Consider the following 19,447-nt stretch of genomic DNA (forward strand, 5'->3'; position numbering starts at 1 on the left):
GTTGGAGTCGTGAAGGGGTGATATCTCGGATGTAGGTTCAACTTGATACATCCTATAGCACGTCATATAATGTCTTAGAGTACGGCAAATACTGATTCAATAATAGCTGAATATTGAGACAATTGCCCCTTCTCCAGGCCGCAGAGCCACTACCTAACAATCCGTCGTAAACAGTGTTCTCAATTTATCGTATCATTGAACCCGTCCTCAACGTGATCCCGTACAACACAAGTGAAACAATATTACTTGAACCGCCTAGTGATTGAAAATGGAGCGCAGCAGAAAACGTAACAAGGCGTTGTTCTTGGCTTGTTTCTTTGAAAAGATTTTGCCCTCGCGTTGGGTGTAAGCTGCGAGTTGTCGAACGGTTTTAAACACATGGACCGGATTACCAGTTCGTTCGCAGTCAATAAAGTCGATAATATTCACATGAAACTTTCCGATAACCTAAAATTGCGTGCCGATGAATTAGCCTCCTTCACCTTCAGAAAGTGAGCTTGTATGTTACCTTTTTGCATGCGGCTACACTGGCGGGGATGGGATCAACACCCAATTTTTGGCAGAGACGTTGAAGATTCTCCAACTTGTTGTCACTTGTGCCGTATTGGTACGAGAATTGCCTTCCAAGTGCAGCCCGGAAAGCATTGTTGGCAGCCTTCTCCTTCTTCCCCTCCGGTTTCCATCCAACATGTCGAACAAGACGATGATACTCTGACCACACCTCGTTATTGGGGTCATAGGGAAATCCAGGATATTGAGCGAAGAAGTCGCTAATGTGATCACTGGCCATGATCAGCGAACCGCCGGGGGCAGTGGTCTTGGGCATTTTAGTCATGATATCGGTGATCTTGTTGATGAATCAAAGTCGAGTTTTGAGTTCGGATGAGAGAAATCACGTTCTTTGAAGATGAAACGGGGAGAAAAGAAGGTCAGAGTTGGGGAAAATGGGAATATAGGCACTGGAGAGCTGTGAATGCAACACCCGTACCAGTGAACAGATTTGCTGCTACTGGGAACGTGTGTCTATGGCATCTGTTTGCACCAAGTGTGACACAGGCCAACCTATGGTTATAAACCACTGTGAAGACTGGTTAATACTTCAATGAATGTACAAACGCTCCCGCGCTTCGGGGTAACGCGTCGCAACCCCTCGCCTATGAAATTGCTGTTCAGATGATGTAGGCTTGCTGGACAAGTGAGGCTGGGCAATTCTGTTACTGAGGCTGATATTGAAGCCTGAATAACTATATAGAATGCGGTGCTCGGAGCGGGTTTATATCTCTAGGGGTGATCATGGGGAATATATGATGATTGTGGTTGATCATTTTTCTTCTAAGTGATCATTTGGAATGATCACTTTGATGCAGAGATCGCCGATATCCGGGCCGCCGATTGGTCGGCCACATCAGGCCTGATTCTTCTGCGGCCTTGAAATGTTTGTTGGGCTGTAACAGCGTACATATACATGTCCACTCTACTCAGTGTCCCAGCCGGCAATTGTTGCCAACCACAGCTTGCCGTAAGTTCGTCCATCGATACAGATACCAGTTATTATCAAATCGAATAACCGCTAGGTCATTCCAGTAAAGGGTAACGCTCCTCTAATGCAGAGACATAGTACAGGTTATATGCTTTTGGCAGTTATTACTAAGATATATGTTAATAATAACATCAGCGGGAACTATATATCATCATGCTGTGGCTCAATATCTTGACTGTTGACATTCATAACGCCTCTACTTTTGTTTGACCAGTGGCCGTTTTCGCTCGAAGTTCCACTTTCAATCGCTCAATCTCTCATGTATGCAAAATTTTGAACGAATTATTTATTTCTGTCTCTTCACTCAGAAGGCTAGACCCCATGCATAGAACTGCGATTCCGCAATCTGGTCCTGTGACGATGGCTGTATTCTGGACTTGGGGTCAATAGACTCTACTCAAATATAATTTCTTTTGGCATCAAAGGTCCTTGGTTCCGTATTTATACCCAACCTTGGGCTCTGTGCCTTAGGCTCTGATTCCGACCTCATGATGCTGTTGTGTAACCATCCCTCTTTGTGTCAATCTTGTGTTATCAATATGAAAGGCGCTCGGATCGCTCCGTCCCGTGTGACAGGTCCTGTCGCGTACGTACTCATGTGAGAGGAACATCTTTCACGCCTTCCAAAATCTCAGCATCACTGGGCTCCCACGGATGTTGCCTCTCCAACTCTCTAATGAGCTGAGCGTGTTTCTCACTTCTTGGCCTAACATTCACGTCAAAGTTGGTCGGATATGCCAATACCCCTGGCTTAATCTTAACATCCAACTCCACCTCCTGAAGGTTTTTGTCAATAGCCTTGCAAAATTTGAACACAGCCAATGACTGTGCAATGTGAAGGTACAAACTTGACTCCGCGACATACTGTCCGGCACAAGCCCTTCTTCCGTAACCGAAAGCTGCAGGCCGGGGATCGGGTTCATTGCTTGGTGGGAGGAAGCGATCTGGGTTAAACGTGTCTGGGGATCCATAAACTTCAGGATCGTGCAGGAACCACCAGACAGCAGGGAGTAGCATAGCGCCTTTCGGAATATGCATGCCGTCGTACTCGATATCCTCTGTTGCTGTATGTGGAAACCCCATAGGCGCTATTGGCCACCATCTAATCGACTCTTTAACTAGGGCGCCCACATATGGCAAATTCTCCCGGTCATCGAAAGTTGGCAAGCGATTCGTCCCGATGACATGGTAAATTTCTTCTTGCGCCTTACTTTGCACCTCTGGGAACAGTATCATGGCGAATGTAAAGGCTGTCAAAGCAATAACCGTGGTGTCAGCAGCAGCCCCATACAAACTAGCAGCCGTCCAAATGATTGTTTGCTCGTCGTCTTCACTGATATTGTCACTTTCCTGTTTGAAATGCTGAATAAGTTTCGAAACGTATGATGGTCGATGTGTAAAGGTAGCCATCTGGCGTTGAACAAATCTATACGGAACGTACGCAGTCGATTGGATCGAATGTCTCCATTTGCGAGCCGTTTTGTGAAACGAGGTGCCAGGGAATCCCTCAGGAAGATATTGTAACGCAGGGATGATGTCAACTATCCACGACATGGGAGAGGCGGCAAGAGAAAACTCAGTCATCATTTTGTCCACTAGATGGACCAATGCATCAGGTTTGTCGTGGTCAATGGCGTACCCATACGCCATCTTCAATACAGTGGCACCAGCGGTACTGCAAATTTTGTCAACTGAAGGCTGTCGTGTCTTTGGGCTTCCACGGGACTTACGTCTTGAAATGATCAATCCACTTTGTTGGCTCATCCAGCGCCCGGACTAGTTGTCTGCTAACTTCAACCTCTTGGGCATCTCGAAATTGCGCGGCCGCTGCTTTCGTACCGAACTGTTGGTGAAGAAATTTGCGGTATCTCTTAAATGTGGGAGTATAACCCTGACAAAGTACAATTGATTCGTAACCACATAGCTTGTTGGCCATGACCATCGTCGGCCGTCCTGAGGTTTTGCTAGCTTGTTTCTCGAGCAATTCATGCGCGATGGTCTGGTCGTGAATAAGGACCAACGTCATACCCATAACAGTAACTGAACTGATGCCACCGTACAAGTCTTTATGCTTTAACCAATGTTCATGTTCGGGTACGCCATTGGGAGGAAGATCTCTAACGTTTCCTAACAGCGGAAGCGGTTGTGGGCCTGGAGGCAGCTTCCGAGAGACCCTTTTCACGGTTTGGGCGTATACAAAATAACCAAGCAAGGCAATTATGGCCCAGTATGCCGCCTCCTTAGCTGCCATGCTTTTCTGAGCGGTGTGAGGTGTGAAAGCTTGAAGAACGCTGCTCAATGTAGATATGAAGGAGATGCATGCGAAACTCCAGTAAGATGGGCTGCTTGCGGTGGGATAGCTGATACGAGATCAATTTATCAACTTCTGAGTATCGGTTACAGCTACAAGGCCTGGTACTTCAGCTCTATTTAGGTAACCCAAGGCACTCGCCCAGGGAGTCTTCGGGCTTGACCCTCTGCACATGAGTAACTCGATGACTTCACTAATCATGCATAGACGGCTTGACTTCGCCAATTCTATTGGTGAAAATGGCGATATTTCCAACCATCCCAGTTCTACGATCAACAACCATGTCAAATCTATTTTGCTCTGGGAAGGTAAGAACCGGGGGGTGGTTACTGGCGTCTGCCAGCAACCAGTCAGGCATCAGTTGCAGGAAGTATCATGGCAAAGCGAAGTGTCAGAGTTAGCCTTGACTCCCAAAAGGGTCCTATGCGACGACAAGGCAACCGAACGCTCCAACTTTTCCATGAGTCCCCGTCAAATCTGATGCGAGCCGAGAGGTGGCGAAACCAGGTAGTAAGAATAACATGCATCTAAGAAGACGCCACACATCTAGCGGCCCATTCATTCCGTTGTTGTTGGCTAAACGCTGGTGAAGTTGTCAGATTTGGCAAAAACGTGCGCCACCAATCACGGACCATCAAAGATGATCCCTGACCCGGTCTCCCGCTTATTTGTTCAACTACTCGACGGCTCACTGTAGGTCTAGGATGTTGAGAGAATCTGGTGCTTCCCCCCGTTCCCTCGCCCTAAGACATTAGTGGAAATATTGTCATATCGATATATTTGAAGCGAAGACCTCATCCAGCTATACCAGCTAACTTGGCCGTTCCCTTGTCCATCGACGGGCACGGGTCGCCCGATACCAGTACATGGTCGGGGTTTCGACGGTTGGACAGGTAATTCATCTCGCAGATGCCCATCTGGCCAGGGTAATACAGACAGAGCCCATTGAATACACGGTCAGCGCTATTCCGCAGTTCTCATCTCCGCAAACTTAACCAAAAAGTCTAGACAGAATCTCTAACTAATGTCACCGTTAGGTAAAATTGGCAATTGACGTAGCAGATTTGAGCAGAATGCATACCCACTCAACCGAAGTGCAATGAATGTAGAAACACAGATCATGGCAACTAGTCGTAGCTGGTCTTGGAAACGACAATGGCCACATAAGATGGCAAGAGCCTCAAACACTATGGAGTCATGGACATCTGTTCTTGCTTTCAAGCCTTATATCAGCGTTCTTGCCAAGCGTGAGGTCAAACATTTTTGTTCCTTTATACTCTGTTATACTTGTCAACTGTTATACAATTCATTGATAGCGGCCATGTATCTCAATAGTTCTCAGCAGAAGTTATAGTCATATCTATAGAGGTGCGAATGTGCCAAGAAAATAGAATATTCAGAGACTGCATACACTAAGAGGTACTACTAAACGTGATATGAGACGGTTGACTTCTGCCTTTGTACCCTGATATACCACTCACGTATTATACAAATAACGTAGAAGCAACATAACGATGCCAACGTCGGTTAATGTCACCAGACCGCAAGCCCTACCATTCCCACGTCGAAAGGGTGTAGGAGGCCGGAAGCGACTTGAATCACAACCTTTTCTCTCCAAAATGGGAGGGAGTGATGGTATCATCCTTTCGTGTAAACACCTGGAACTATTTGCATGTGCTTTGTTAGCTTGCAGTAGCAGCACTTCGTATAACCTTATATTCTTCTATTCTTAAAACAGACATTAAGCACTACGTGATATCGAGCCCAGGGTGTGGATGACGCTGATGCCGTGACTTTGGTTTTCTACTATGAAACCCTTCAGGCACTTTCATGTAACAAGCTTTTTAAACGGCCCCCAGCACCAAGGTGAGCAGTGGAAGGTTTTCACATTCAAAGTTTATTTACATTCGATTTGTCACTAAGTACGATGCTGTGACTCACTCAGTCTAACTATTTTATGTACTTATTTCTGCACGGCTAGTTCCCCACGAGCGCTCACCAGCATTGAAATGGTTCTCTTTTGCCATCCTTCTAGCGGACCTAATGTGTGAAACTGAGCATTCCATCCAACACATGTCTTATCAAATAGCAACCGTCATGGAACAATAGCACCCGTCTTTGACTCCGCAGAAAGCTATTGAAAGGCTACCAATGCAGAATTGTTCGTCTATGACTTGGAAAAGCCTCAGATCCCGCGTCAAATCCCTCTCTCTACCGATGTCTCCTTTATCACCTGATAGTATAGGGAACCTACGTCCCTCTACCGTGGCGTTGCGGCACATTTTTGGCCATTCCGATCTTTCGCTGAACACGCCCTTGGCCTTGGAGGACACCAACTTTGGAGCTAAATTACCGGATTCTCCTGTCACTGATCTTCTTCTTGTATCAGCCGACATTGACACTGGCTCATTCCTGTCGTACAGGATCCTGGATAACGAGAAGCAGTATTCCATTGGCATCTCCGTTTTAGATACGCGCAAGATACAAGCTCACAGCAAGTCCACAGCCCAAGACGAGCGGCATCAACATACTATTCAATCCTTCCAATTCACCGTGGGACAGGGAACGTATGTTAATAGAGCATGTCGCCGATTTCTATTCGGGGAAACGAAACCCATCATATTTTCTGAATTGAAAGCAGAGTTCGATGCCATCGTACAAGGTAGAGAATATGTTCTCATCTGTCACGGCAGCCAAGCAGATATGATGGTCCTGCGGCAGCTCGACATCGGCCAGCAAGCACTCTATATTCTCGATACCGTCTACGCCTCGCGATTCCCTCTGCAGCTCGATTTCCAACCTAGCTTAGGGAGGCTTCTGGAAGTACTGGGAATACCGTTTCACAACTTACATGCCGCCGGTAACGATGCCCATTTTGTACTCAAAGCTCTTTTGTTGCTTGCAGTTCGCGACGCCCGAGTCGAGCATGTCGTCCCAAGCAAGGCTGTACTGGAAGTGCTAATGGGTCTTGAGGATATCGCTCGATCTCCTGTTCCAGCTCCGAAACCGAAGCCACCGCAAAAGGCTCCAAGGATTAAACAGCCAAACAGCCAAAACAGCCCAAAAGGACGGATACTGCTCGTACAAGGAGGAGAGAGCGGAGAAGACTGGAGAGAGAAGCTAAAGAGTTGGAAGATACCGCCTGTGCTAACGACAAGTCTACTGTTGATGTATTGACAGATATTTTCTCACATTTATAATTTGCAGTAGCATCATGAAATTAATAATGTTATATCCTGCCATGACCCTGAGCTATGAAATTAAGTTAGGAAACATTACCAAGATGTCTTACGCAAATCGGTATTCTTAGAAATCAACCTCATAATACTACTTTAAACTATTCTCCTTATAATACCTCTTGAAGAAATGTAATTCTGCTAGCAGCATTCGCACCACACATTCCTATACCACAAGCTATTCACCAAATATATTCAGTCTGTAGGCACTTTGCAAGCTATCCCACAACATATGATCATGCTCAGTCTACGCACTATTACACGAACAGGGACTTACTACAAAACCTCCTCCAACCAGCATTCAATATGTCACTGAGAAAAGGTTCAACATTCCTTGCTTTTTTCAACCTTCCTTCTTTTCAGCCTCCTCTCAATGTCAGAAAATCCCTAAAATTGGTCTATAAACGGGGGTTATTTTTCCCTTCTCTCCTTCAGTCAATCGGACAGTCAGTTAGTCAGAAAAGTAGCCAATCAGTTCAAACAGTTATTTCCTTCAAATTGCATAGCTATCTAGCGATATTTATGAGTCTAGGCCTTTGCTGCGCTAATCCCTCCTGACTTCTCTGCAGGGCCATTTTGGGCTGACGTGTGCGGTGCTGAAATATTGGTCGAGTCATATCCTACTAGATACCCGATTTTGGCGTGGGCTTTGGTCTTTAGGGCCCATCTCTGGAATCCCTGGATAGCTTGCTTTGTTAAGGGATAGGCTCTGCATCCGTACGCCCTAAGGTCATACTGCCTTTCAATGTGGGCTGCGATGCTTTTGAACCCTCTGAGCAGGGCTTCCTGAGTGACTTCTGCGAGGGTTTTCATCACAATATCAAAAACACCCATCAACCCAGCGGTGAAGAATCATCCAACTAAGATGTCTACCTATATCAGCCACAACACCTCGTCATTTTGTCGTCAACCTACAGTCAACCAACCACACCGATCACATGCCTCAAACAACTCACCACGTCAACCTCATCCCTATTACCCTCTTAACAAAATCCAAAAGACCGACAACATCAACTTATTTATCACAGTATAAATCAACTACATAGTCTCGTTGATAGTGTGCCAACACGTGGCTTACGTGGCTGAACACATTACGCACGCATCCACAACACCAAACCCATCACTCACCATCCTCAACCATCAAAACAACTCATCATGAAGCTACTTCTTCTCCTCGCCGCAACCGTATGCATATCCGCAATACACGTCCCAGAATACTTCCTCATCCGCCACGCAGAAAAGAACCCCGACGGCACAATCTCTGCGCTCGGCCGACTCCGGGAACAATGCCTCGTAAAAGTATTCGGCAAAAGCAGCGCCTTCAACATCAAGCACATCATGGTGCAGACACCCTACCCAGGAAGTTCGTTCTTTCTCTCCTCCACCGAAATCCACACTAACAAGCTAGCTTCTGCTGAGGAACGCACCACGCAAAGGCCCTACAATACGAGCCTGCCTCTCGCGCGATCGCTAGGCATCAAGATCGACCACCCGTGCGACTATCAAGATACAAAGTGTGCTGGGAGAGCGGCGCTGAAGTATTCCGGGCCGGGAAACGTGCTTATCGTCTGGGAACATGACCATCTCCCTGATGTAGCGAGGGCGATTGGTGCGCGACATGTGCCTCGGTATCCAGGTATGTCAGTCTAGCATCAACGTGTAAAGTGCATTGCTAACGGAGGCAGATAACCGGTTTGATCTGATTTATAATCTGCCGTGGCCGTACAAGGAGGTAACAGTCACTTCGGAATACTGCGCTCGGTTCGATCCAGCTAGTTTGGTTACCGGTGTTAGCAGCAGCAGTCCAAGTGCGAGTTCCAGTGCCACTGGGACTGAGACAAGTTCTGCTGCTCCTACGGTGGCAACAAGTTCAGGTACTAAGGCGCAGTGTACTGCCATCACATCGAATAGCTTTGTTGCAATTGTAGTGAGTGTCGCTGCTCTACTTGCGATCTAGGCTGGGAACATTTTTGCAGCATCGTGGGCAAATATTGGGGAGCATGGCTACAGAATGGAGCGAACATCTTCGCAGCGCGTTGGCCAAGTATTGGGGGCAATGGTCTCTGAGATTGTGAAAACATTTTTTGTTGGATCTTAGGCAAAGCTTGAGGAGCATGGTTACGAGAATGGAGAATGGAACTTGGTGTTAGCATACTGACTAAATTGATGAGAGCTAAACCACTTGAAGGGAAATTGCAAGACTGGGCAAATAGCTACTAAAATGTATGAATCTGGTGATGGCGACCCGAGCACAGTCACTATTCCATGAGGTTATCGGTGCAATACATGCATCAGCCCTCCAGAACACTACAATCAGAGGTTGACTGAATTAAGCAATTTGACTTGACATTGTCTTGGCGCCAAGAATTTGGATCTCTTGGCTCTCTTGGCGTCTTCTTCACTCACTGCCTTGCACAGCACCAACATGTTGATCTCTCCAGTCATACAAACTTTCTTTTATACAACAATCGCTTGTCCACACTCATTACAGAAACTAAACGTCGCTTTGCCATAGCCGCAATCCCATTCCACCGTCTACCATGAATCTAACAGACCACCTACTACCTCTTGCTCTTCTTGCGTTTCGACTTTTTGCCCTTCGCCTTTGCCATATTACTCTTCCCAGGCTTGTATGCAGCACCAGAGTTCTCCAGCGTTATTTCTTCGACCAACTGTCCCAGTGCTTTTCCTTCCAATCGCTTTCCGCGTTTGACGCCTGTCTCGTCCCGTGCCATCTTTTCTGCTCTGGCCTTCTCTGCCTCCCTGTTAAGTATACGGGTGGTTTGCAATTCACACATGTCTGACCAAGGAGCGTCCATCACCTCATTCTTGGAGTCTGTCCATTCCTTCGTGCTGGCATCCCCGATACGTCGCCATTCAATCCATCTTTGCGGAATATTGTCAAACCAGCCAACATGCCTGTTGAAATCGCGCAAACTTGGTTCGTCGTTGTTGTTATGTACCAGTCGATTAGGCCATCGTCGAGTTATTGTATTCTTGTCCTGATATTGCAAACCAAGGTATCCAGTTTTGAAAACACTCTGATCGAGCTCGGTTGCGCTGTCAATGGCGAGGTGGAAGGCAAACAGTTTAGGATTGTGGAAATATCTGCTCCCGTTGCTCAGTCAATTGCTGCCATCAGAGACAATCCGTCACTCAAGACAGTTCTTACCGATACGCAAACTTGTCCCAGTTGCGCCACATTAACAGACCAACCCGTCGACGAAATAGGGCATCTGCCGTACAGTTTTCTAACTCGTCGATGGGAGGTGCATAGTCGTCAAGAATCGTGCCGCACGGATCAAAAGTCAAGTAACTTTCTTCGTCAATTTCAGGTTCCATATCCTTGTCAGCAAGAACGACTGGCGTTCGAGTAATGACAAGTAGTCTGGCAAATGGATTCTCATTTTGGTGAATGAGGTGTACAGCAGCAATGGTCAAAGCGAGAGGCGGATGAACATCCCACAATTCTCCCAACTTGATACATCATTAGCACAGCACATGCGTTTCTGTAGTGTTGGCATGTCCAAACTCCACTCACATGGATGCGGTCGAACTGGTGGATGGGAAAGGAGAAGCCACGACGAAGTAGACACGATACATCGAACGATGTCATGCCAATCGATATATCCAGTCGCTTACTCTGCTCCTGAAATCTGACCAACCCGTCACGGAGGTAATAGAACATCTTGCCGTAAACATCATTTTGTGCCGGACAGTCGGGGAAATCGAGTAGTTCCATCGGCCATTCACCCAAAGGTTCAGCGGTTGCCCCATCAGGGTAGGTACCGTTTCCTGGAAAGAATATTCTGCAGCCGCACACCGTCAGGCTTTTGAAGAAACTAGAAAACATATAGTGCTACAGCAACTCACGGGTTAAACATGTCAAAGTCGTCTCGCGGATGTCCGAAAGGTAGCAGCATGCCGTCGTTTCGCCACTTACAGAGTCCCAAAAACCTGGAGTGCGTCATTCGTGCGGCGGCAACGTTCAGAGGCTCACTGTTCTTTTCTAAGTCCAGAGCCCGGATTGCTGCTGCGTCTTCAGAGGATATCTGATCCCTTTGTTTCAGCACATCTCTCAACAGCTGCCACCCATCCTCGCGCAGACAGCATTGGAAATCAATGTTGTTCCGTGTCCATCCCAGCGTGCATGATAGCGGAAACAGTTTTGTCCCTGCCTTGGCTTTGTTCGGGTCTCTTAGCTTATCTTCAATACTTGCCTCAAAGTCTTCAAAATATTCCTTCATCACGATAGCGACATGATTCCAAAGCATAGAAGGCATTTTGGCAGAATACCACAAGTGAATCACTGCCTCAGCATTGATGTAGGGATCGTGCTGTCTGGCGAAGAGTATATGAAGAGCGAGGAAGTCCCGGCAAAGATGTGGTGAGAGATCTGGCATCAGCGTGAATTTCAGAACCGGATTTGCTGTTTTCGGCAACCTTAGAATCGTGGCTATGACATGTCGAAGCAGCGATTCTGTGGGCAATGGTCATTACCCATACACCTTTCAATCGCATGGTTGAGTATCATACGGCCAGATATTATAATGTTCAACCTCCCATCAAAGTACCTGCCTTCATTCCTCCTGAGATTTAGCAGGTCTGTCGCGGCGTAGCTTGACCAAAACGTCTCGTGCATTCTCATGGCCAGTTGTTCGCCGTCGGCCACGTCGTTCAGGCTGTCAAATTCGTGTTTTCTTGTGCAGTCTGGCTCGTGTTGTGGCCAATGCGCATCTTTGCAGGCATCATCGCAATACTATCTGTGTCAGTCTACGAGTTTGCCACATGTGCCATACGTACAGCAACGAGCAAGCAATGTGGACAATCGATGGTTGGAGAGCCGCCACAAGGATGACCATCCTTGTCTCGCGCCGCACAGGCTGGCTTGGTAATGGAATATGACTCTGATTTTGCTTTCGATTTGGCCATGGCGGTATCGTATCAAGCCCATATGCTTGGCGGTAATGGGTTACTTTCCCTTGATCCAAAGGAGCGAATGAGGTGGTAATGAATTTGCTGACGAACAATCGAAACAAGACGACGGCGAAAGGCGGCCGAAGTAGATGACGAGATGACGGATTGCTCGGCAACGGCAAGACAGAAAGAAACAGAACCATTAGATCATTGGATCAAGCGAAGTAACCAGACAACTCAAATGCTCCTTCCAACCGCGAGGCAGGAGCCACGGTTTTCCGTTTCCAATTCCACATGATTCTCAATTCAGCAGTGTCAGGTATTTATGGAACGAGTATATTTTTAGACACTTCCGAGATCAATAATAATAGAATCAACTCAGCCGGGCGCCTGCTAACACAACAAAGCAGCCCATCCGTCTGTCCATCTCAACCCTCCCATTATCAGTACCATGACCGCAAACGAGACGACAACACTTGTCGCGCCATATATGTACGAGTGTCTCCTCCTTAAACTATTCAACTCGGCAACCCACGTCGACACCGTCGTCAAGCAGCCACAAAATCCGTCTTCTACGCCCTGCAGGACCTGGCAGCCGATGACGCCACCACTCGGAATGTGAGCCACGTCCCACGCCATGCCCAAAACTGCAGTCCCAAGAACATTGGCAGCAAATGTGCCTAGTGGGAACGACGCCATCTTGCCGTTCAGATAGATGGCAAGGTAGAATCTGGCGAGACACCCAAGAGGCGCAAATACAAGGGCAAACGTTGCCTGTCCACGCCACTGGTCGTGCGGAGGGAAGATGGACATGAGGACTGCACCTAGCCAGCAACCCCATCCTAGCAAGACAAACAGAGGATCCAAGACCTTCCTAGCAACGTTGTATGGTATTGATGGGATGATGGACTCTGTTGCAATCGCAAGGTGTGCCCCAAAGACCAGGCCGGCCAACGAAAGGCCGACTGTCGTAATGATGACCGCCAGCATGGCCATAAATGAATAGCCACCGTTTCGACTCTGCGCAGTGGTCCCAAACCCTGGTGCTACAATGTCGTTGGACATGGCGAGAAAGACATCGCGAATGAAGGTGGAGAAGCTGGTGAAACTCCCACAGAACCCCGTTGCAAGTCCAATGTACAAGGGAATAGTCTTCTTCGTCGCAAGGTACGCTTTCTTGGCAGCTGCGAGATCGATACCCGTTGTTGAATCCGACCCAGATGCGCTCTCCTCATCGTTTCGTTTCTTTGCGCGCGTGAGAACTCGGTCGTATGTGGGTGTTCCCCATTCGTTGCGGAATAACATGCGATCCTCTGCCAGGAAGCCCATGATGAGGCTGCCTCCGAAATTGGCCCATATTGTGGTAAATATCACGGGTGTATCGACGTAGTGTGTTAGGGCAACGAGGCCCAGTCGCGCCAGAGTGCCCATTATTGCGAAGAATACCAGATATGATAGTGTGAATATTTGGGTGGCGAGTTTGGACACATGGTGCCTCCCAGCCGAGTCTTCGGATGGCGGTTCGGGTAGCGTTTCCGATCTCTTCGCCATTCCTGCTCATGGCTACGCGCAAGCTCTAGACTTGAATGGCGGTAGATGGGGCCATCCGTAACGTTTTCAACCGGACATGGCGCCGCGACTTCGTCAAGGTTTTGGTATTCGTCGGGAACAGAATAGCATTCTGCGTCTGCGTCTGCGTCAGACAGTCGCCGACGTCGATGGTTTGGAGCGCGAACATCCATGTTCATTTCCGTCGTTATTGACTCGCTGGTGTTGTGCTCGGTTGTGCTTGGACTGCGCGATGCATTGTTGGTCGCGTTGGATGAGTTTGCGACAGTCGTGGCTGTGGATGCCACGCCGTTGTCGCGCTGCTTGTTCTCACCGCCAGCCATGGTGTCTGGCAGTTCTGGTCCATGTGACACCGTATCGCAGCGGCTCACGACTGTTATAACGGTAACATGAGAGTAGAAGTTGAGAATCCATGAAGGCGGTTGAGTTGACGGAAGAATGAAGGCTGGGAGCTTAGCTGCCAGGTTGAATGGATCCACAAATCCACAAATCCACACCAGACCGGATATACCGGCTTGTCAACGGGAATATTGGAGCGATTTGCCGTCTACTAGTTGTTGAAGAAGCGGGTCAAGCATTCCAGACACATCTACCGGAACAATAGATTTAGTCCATTGCAAGATTCTATTATTATACCAGACGTGATAGATGATTGATTCAAGATATTTTTCCTTACCCTACAAAGTGCAAAAATGCGGCCCGCGGCATGAAATCTCCTGGATGCAGATGGAATGGGAGCCAAGAAGAATGTTGAGGCAGTGATGCAAACCGACCGGGATTCTCCAAACTGGACATTGATGCAATTTTGTGTTGGAAAATCGAGATGCCTTCTCAAAGATACTTAGATTACACCATTATCATCCAAACTAACGGAAGATCTCACTGCTTCTGAGCGTTTCGAATGTCTATCTGGACTTCATCGCACTTTTACTATCAGCATGTGTAGGTATCGTGGCATTTCATACTCTTCATTACCATTAATAGGGAAATGCCCTTCTAAGTACAGTGACAGCTCCATATTAAGTGACTAATAAAGCCCAGCATCACTATCTGACGAGTGGCCACAGAGACCAGGGACTTGTTCACAACTTGTTCAAGAACGCATGTGCCGCTGGGAAACTAGCAAAAGCTTAAAGCGTTAAATCCTCGTCAGCTTCTCAAGCCACTTCCCAAAGAGGGGACGTCAACGTCGTGTCCTACAATAGTCTGACAGACCCTACCTTCAGCTTGCATGCCGGCTGTATTAAGCTCTTAAGCTGGAAGCCATCAAGGCGTCTAGATGCGGGGATACATCCAGACAAGCAATCTGATTCACCAGTAGTTAGCCACCGGGTATAAGTGATGCAAACATGGTGCCGTGATGCCGAACACATCCCACTGTTCCGAGAGTTGGGCAGGCATTGAGATATAAGTTGTTGTATTCCGCCCCTCGCAGCCTGTGTCCGTATGTGCCGCTTATGTCTTCAGTGACTTAGCTGTGCTACTGTTCCCATCACTGGAACCTCTTCCTCGATATACAACATGTCTACAACCAAGCCCAAGATTTTGTTTGTGCTCTCTTCTCACTCGGCCGGATGGTATCTGGTACGCAATTCACACCAGTAACATGAATTCTCTACTCAATCTAACCATTCCGATGTAGCCAGAATTTGCACACCCCTACGAAGTGCTATCACCACATGTCGACATGACCGTAGCCTCTCCAACAGGCACCTCGACAGTCGACCCCATTTCCGTGAGACTCTTCAAAGACGACGCATACTGCCAAGAGTTCTACAACACCAAGCAAGACATCTGGACCTCCACAGAGAAGCTGTCTTCCATGCTGGGTCGCGCTAAAGAATTTGATGTCATCTTTGTTGTCGGTGGATTTGGACGTACGGACGCCGCATTGCCCTGCCCCGTCGTCTAAGCACAATGACTAACACATTGAGTAGCCATGTACGATCTCGCAACAGACCAGAATTGCATCCAACTAATCCGCGAATTCCACGACGCCAACCGCATCATCGTCGCTCTTTGCCACGGCTCAGCCGCCCTTGTAAACGTCAAGCTAGCCGACGGGTCGCCCATTCTCGCAAATCATCGCGTTACCGGTTTCAGCAACTTGGAGGAGGAGCAGGCATACGGAAATAAAATAGTCCCACCAGGTATGCCGTTTAGCCTTGAAGATGCTCTGAACAAGGCTAGCGATGGGAAGTACGAGAAGGCCAGTGAGGCTTGGAGCCCGCATGTCATTGTGGAACCGTCTCGGAAGCTGCTGTTCGGGCAGAATCCCAATAGCGCTCGTCCTTTGGGTGAGGCATTACTGAAGGTTTTGCAAGATGGGTAGCTGGATGTAGAGTGATGTTAGTTGTGTGTGGTGGCTGTCATTGAAGCGCTCGTGGTAATTTTGCTACGGTACCGATGTCTTGACTTTGGCCATTGTGAATCTGAATCGCATGCCATGCCCTTGTTCAGGGCTTCGCCATCGTGAACGGACGCTGGTCTACGGTCTCTTCCTTTGTGCACGAAAGGGAGGAGTCTCTTTGGGCAACGAAGAAAGATCACACGTAAACTACCCCTGTATTATGCGGTGATCCAAGCTTCCTAAGCTTTCAAGAACGTTTCTCCTCTGGAAATTATATGTCTTGCTAAATTGTGTGGAGGCCCACCGTCACCAGTCTCGTCGCCAAGAACACCCACTTCATAAGTTGAGTTGAAGGTATGTCACAGAGGTCCGATGCGACGACGAACACATGCGGTAGTACATTCATAACCAAGACGAGGACATGGACAACTGATGCTGAGCTTCACATACATAAGGTCCGGGTTGCAGTTCAGCCCATTACGTACATTGAACACAGACGATGAGTGGTCTGGGAGTCACTGCAGACATCAAGGCAGTGTTATGTGTGTTCACAGGCTTAGTGAAACAACGACGCGTTCACACACATAGGACGACGAACTGTACATACTTTCGTGGTAATGAAAGATCCGTCGTGCATGTGTCGCTCTGATTGCCTAACTTAGGTCATGGTGGCGATGTCCTGTTTTGCGCCGTCAGTTCACAGATGCATGATTTGTTCGTGTTTACGGCAATTTCGACTTGATAATTTTAGCTGTGGTTATATAATTTGAGCCATGCTCCCCAATTTGCTCCTTTTTCCCTGGTCGTCCTTCACTTTCTGCGCCAAGGTGTTTATGTCACAACCGGTACTGGCTCGTGAGTGATAAATACTTCATAATCCTTGGCGCAGGCATATCCACCGGGTTTTCAGGCTCTTCTCTCACCAACACAATTGACTTGCTTTCAGTTCACGCCTTTGGCCCGCGATCATGGAGCTAAACCCTAACGATTTCCGGGGCATTTCCCTTGCCGACGCAGCAAGACAGTGTCTGGATGCCCTGGAAAAGTGTAAAGCCATCCCAGCATTACAAGAGAACTCGTGGGCAGAAAACAGAATTTTTGCTCTCAGAATCTGGGCTTCTGAAACTGGTACGTTTGCTATTGGGATAGCTTCGCTTGACTCGAAGCTCGGATTCGATGGGCAGTCTAGGACCATATACATGGGACTCCTGGTCGGCCTGCTAGAAAGTGTTTATAACTGCCAAAAGAGAGGTAAGGTTCCATTTCCCGTGTCCTAAACTTAATATTCTTCGTACCGGAATGCTAACAAGTGAATACAGCTAGCGAATCGGAAATCCACGAGCAGGGCACCGCAAGTGCAGGAAGGCAAGATCGATCCCATATGCTCTCCCCGGGGACTGAACCAGTAGATATGCCAATGCTATCTTCATAGGTGGCCCGTCCGTCGAGAAGATATATCGCTAACCTCCGATGATAGGATGTCCCCGCTTGACATGTCAAAGCAAGAGCTGGACAGCCGCATCAGGAATCTCACAAGATACACATTGGTAATGGAGGAACCAGACTTGGATATTGGGGCTGACATATGTTTCAATCCAGAAGATCATCGAGAGTTGCGCAATCATCTGACTGCCGTTGTTCTTGCCCAAGGGTGTGAAGCGGAACGGAACAGTTGGAACTTTGATGGCAGCTCGCTAACAGCTGTGCAAGAGCGTCTGATACTGGCAAATCTCAAACGACGGAACAGGTTCTTGTATGCACAGCGACACGCCCCGAGTCTTCCGTTTGACCCCCCAAACCCTGACTACGAGTCCCTGGAGCCCCATTCGGAAGCGGATGACACGCGCCACGACAGTAACTCGGCAAGCCTCTCACAGGAACAGACGAGGCAGGGCATTTTGCAAAAGCCATCATCAAAACAAGCGCTGTCATCAAACCACATTGCGACGACTGCTCCGGCTACTTCACCTGTTGAATCGCAGTTCGACAGAGTCCCCAAGCACCCCGTCACGTCATCTGAGGCAGCAAAGACATGGATATCGACCACAGCATCCAAGATTGCTTATCCTCGCCCTCCAGCACTTAGGGATGGACCTAAAGGGCTGAAATACTTTCGCTGCCCTTGTTGTTGCCAGGTGCTTCCAGAATTATTGTGGCATGACACCCATTGGAAGTAAGCACAATGTCGCAGCTCTTTGCACACCTTGCAATTACTCGGTCTGCGAGGCTTGACACTAACGAGCAAGCAGGAAGCATCTAAAAAAAGATATATGCCCATACACCTGTATCTTGGAGGACTGTGACTGGGCCAACAAATCGTTCGTCAGCCGATTCGAGTGGATGGAGCACATGCGCAACGATCATGAGCGGGTCGTGGTGTGCGAGCCTTGCTTGATTCCGGGCAAAGCGCCAGTCACATTTCCGTCGAAAGAACAATACGACCACCACCTCAAGACAACTCATGCCGATGATATCGATGAAGAGATGCGCTCTCTGCTCATGATAGATTGCACTTTACCGGCACCTAGAAACATCAGCCAGTGTCCACTATGTCAGTTCACTGGACCTCCTGATTCTGATGCCGTTCTTGATCATATTGCGGAGCACTTGCACGATTTCTCTTTGCGGTCCTTGCCGTGGCCGAAAGATGAAGTGCAGAACAGACGGGAAGAAGTTGAAGATTATTTTGATCGCAATGACTACTTTGACTGTTATTCGGAGAATGCTTGCCATCAGCCCACCGCAAATGATGGCTCTGATAGGGACGAGGAGTGGGATGACCCAGGTTTCGTGCTCTCAGGCACCAAGCCTGCATTCATTTCTCTTGATGTCGACGGTATAGAACGGGAAGGTAATAAAGCCATCCCTGACAATGAAGGTTATCAAGGCTACACCAGCGACGGCATCAATGGCAATGGAGTTTACCATATACCAGCATTCTCTAACGGCGCCTCTCTCCAGGCTCCCAAGTCAACAGGCAGGCAGCCTTCATTGCGCTTAGAGTGCTCACATTGACAAGCCGATTCCACCAGCTGTACACCGAAAACAATGCAAAAGGTGTCACGTAGCATGGATGGAAACATGAGGCAGCAGATTTGCTTTGCAGGTCGGGGGGCATTCAAGTGATCATGGCTACGGTTACGACGGGAAGGGGCTTGGGGCTTTGCAGCCAGATTAGTGGCCACAACTCGCTGGTGAGAGGCCGATTGGTTGTATTCTGTAAGAGATGGGAAGAGTACGGAACAGTTGTAGTTGTATTCTAGCAGGTCATGCAAGATAGTATGCTAGCAGGCCTCAGGAAAGAGTATAGCCCTTGCAGGATGACTCAAATTCATGGTGGACTGGGAGGTGATGGAGAGGAGAAGACTTCAGACTGGTGGCAGCAAGGTATCAGCAGTTGGTGATTACCTGATATCCGGGTTACTTGTTTCATATTCGGTGGATAAGGATGCATAATACTGCTTGAGACCAGTTGACCTCTGCGGTTTGTGCCCATCAAGTGCCTCATTGTCGGTATGCTGTAT

At 48.2% G+C, this 19,447-nt stretch overlaps 9 protein-coding genes across 9 annotated transcripts; 4 read left to right on the forward strand and 5 right to left on the reverse strand.

Annotated features, from left to right (window-relative positions):
* Positions 1-255: 255 nt before the first annotated feature.
* On the reverse strand, positions 256-826 carry VFPPC_14114 (transcription factor Zn, C2H2; the record flags this gene model as incomplete). Its single annotated transcript, XM_018291884.1, has 2 exons — positions 256-447; positions 509-826. 2 exons carry the CDS (start codon positions 824-826, stop codon positions 256-258), a joined length of 510 nt encoding a protein of 169 aa, XP_018138564.1.
* A 1,308-nt stretch (positions 827-2,134) lies between these two features.
* Positions 2,135-3,791, reverse strand: VFPPC_06795 (OrdA protein; the record flags this gene model as incomplete). Its single annotated transcript, XM_018285769.1, has 2 exons — positions 2,135-3,215; positions 3,271-3,791. 2 exons carry the CDS (start codon positions 3,789-3,791, stop codon positions 2,135-2,137), a joined length of 1,602 nt encoding a protein of 533 aa, XP_018138563.1.
* Positions 3,792-6,068: 2,277 nt separating this feature from the next.
* On the forward strand, positions 6,069-7,028 carry VFPPC_06794 (hypothetical protein; the record flags this gene model as incomplete). The annotated part of the gene is made up of 1 exon (XM_018285768.1): positions 6,069-7,028. The coding sequence occupies one exon, from the start codon at positions 6,069-6,071 to the stop codon at positions 7,026-7,028; it is 960 nt and encodes a 319-aa protein (XP_018138562.1).
* A 1,214-nt stretch (positions 7,029-8,242) lies between these two features.
* On the forward strand, positions 8,243-9,044 carry VFPPC_06793 (phosphoglycerate mutase family protein; the record flags this gene model as incomplete). Its single annotated transcript, XM_018285767.1, has 2 exons — positions 8,243-8,723; positions 8,773-9,044. The coding sequence occupies 2 exons, from the start codon at positions 8,243-8,245 to the stop codon at positions 9,042-9,044; spliced, it is 753 nt and encodes a 250-aa protein (XP_018138561.1).
* Positions 9,045-10,956: 1,912 nt separating this feature from the next.
* On the reverse strand, positions 10,957-11,490 carry VFPPC_06792 (MYND finger family protein; the record flags this gene model as incomplete). Its single annotated transcript, XM_018285766.1, has 1 exon — positions 10,957-11,490. The coding sequence occupies one exon, from the start codon at positions 11,488-11,490 to the stop codon at positions 10,957-10,959; it is 534 nt and encodes a 177-aa protein (XP_018138560.1).
* A 907-nt stretch (positions 11,491-12,397) lies between these two features.
* On the reverse strand, positions 12,398-13,333 carry VFPPC_06790 (CrcB-like protein; the record flags this gene model as incomplete). The annotated part of the gene is made up of 1 exon (XM_018285765.2): positions 12,398-13,333. The coding sequence occupies one exon, from the start codon at positions 13,331-13,333 to the stop codon at positions 12,398-12,400; it is 936 nt and encodes a 311-aa protein (XP_018138559.2).
* A 101-nt stretch (positions 13,334-13,434) lies between these two features.
* VFPPC_18198 (hypothetical protein) lies at positions 13,435-13,896 on the reverse strand (the record flags this gene model as incomplete). The annotated part of the gene is made up of 1 exon (XM_022429848.1): positions 13,435-13,896. One exon carries the CDS (start codon positions 13,894-13,896, stop codon positions 13,435-13,437), a length of 462 nt encoding a protein of 153 aa, XP_022285125.1.
* Positions 13,897-15,094: 1,198 nt separating this feature from the next.
* VFPPC_06789 (Class I glutamine amidotransferase-like protein) lies at positions 15,095-15,905 on the forward strand (the record flags this gene model as incomplete). The annotated part of the gene is made up of 3 exons (XM_018285764.1): positions 15,095-15,157; positions 15,216-15,450; positions 15,511-15,905. 3 exons carry the CDS (start codon positions 15,095-15,097, stop codon positions 15,903-15,905), a joined length of 693 nt encoding a protein of 230 aa, XP_018138558.1.
* A 986-nt stretch (positions 15,906-16,891) lies between these two features.
* VFPPC_06788 (protein phosphatase-1) lies at positions 16,892-18,991 on the forward strand (the record flags this gene model as incomplete). Its single annotated transcript, XM_022428529.1, has 5 exons — positions 16,892-17,174; positions 17,247-17,328; positions 17,401-18,096; positions 18,173-18,892; positions 18,943-18,991. The coding sequence occupies 5 exons, from the start codon at positions 16,892-16,894 to the stop codon at positions 18,989-18,991; spliced, it is 1,830 nt and encodes a 609-aa protein (XP_022284087.1).
* Positions 18,992-19,447: the final 456 nt, after the last annotated feature.

This window comes from Pochonia chlamydosporia (assembly GCF_001653235.2).
Source record: "Pochonia chlamydosporia 170 chromosome Unknown PCv3seq00008, whole genome shotgun sequence".
NCBI lineage: Eukaryota > Fungi > Ascomycota > Sordariomycetes > Hypocreales > Clavicipitaceae > Pochonia > Pochonia chlamydosporia.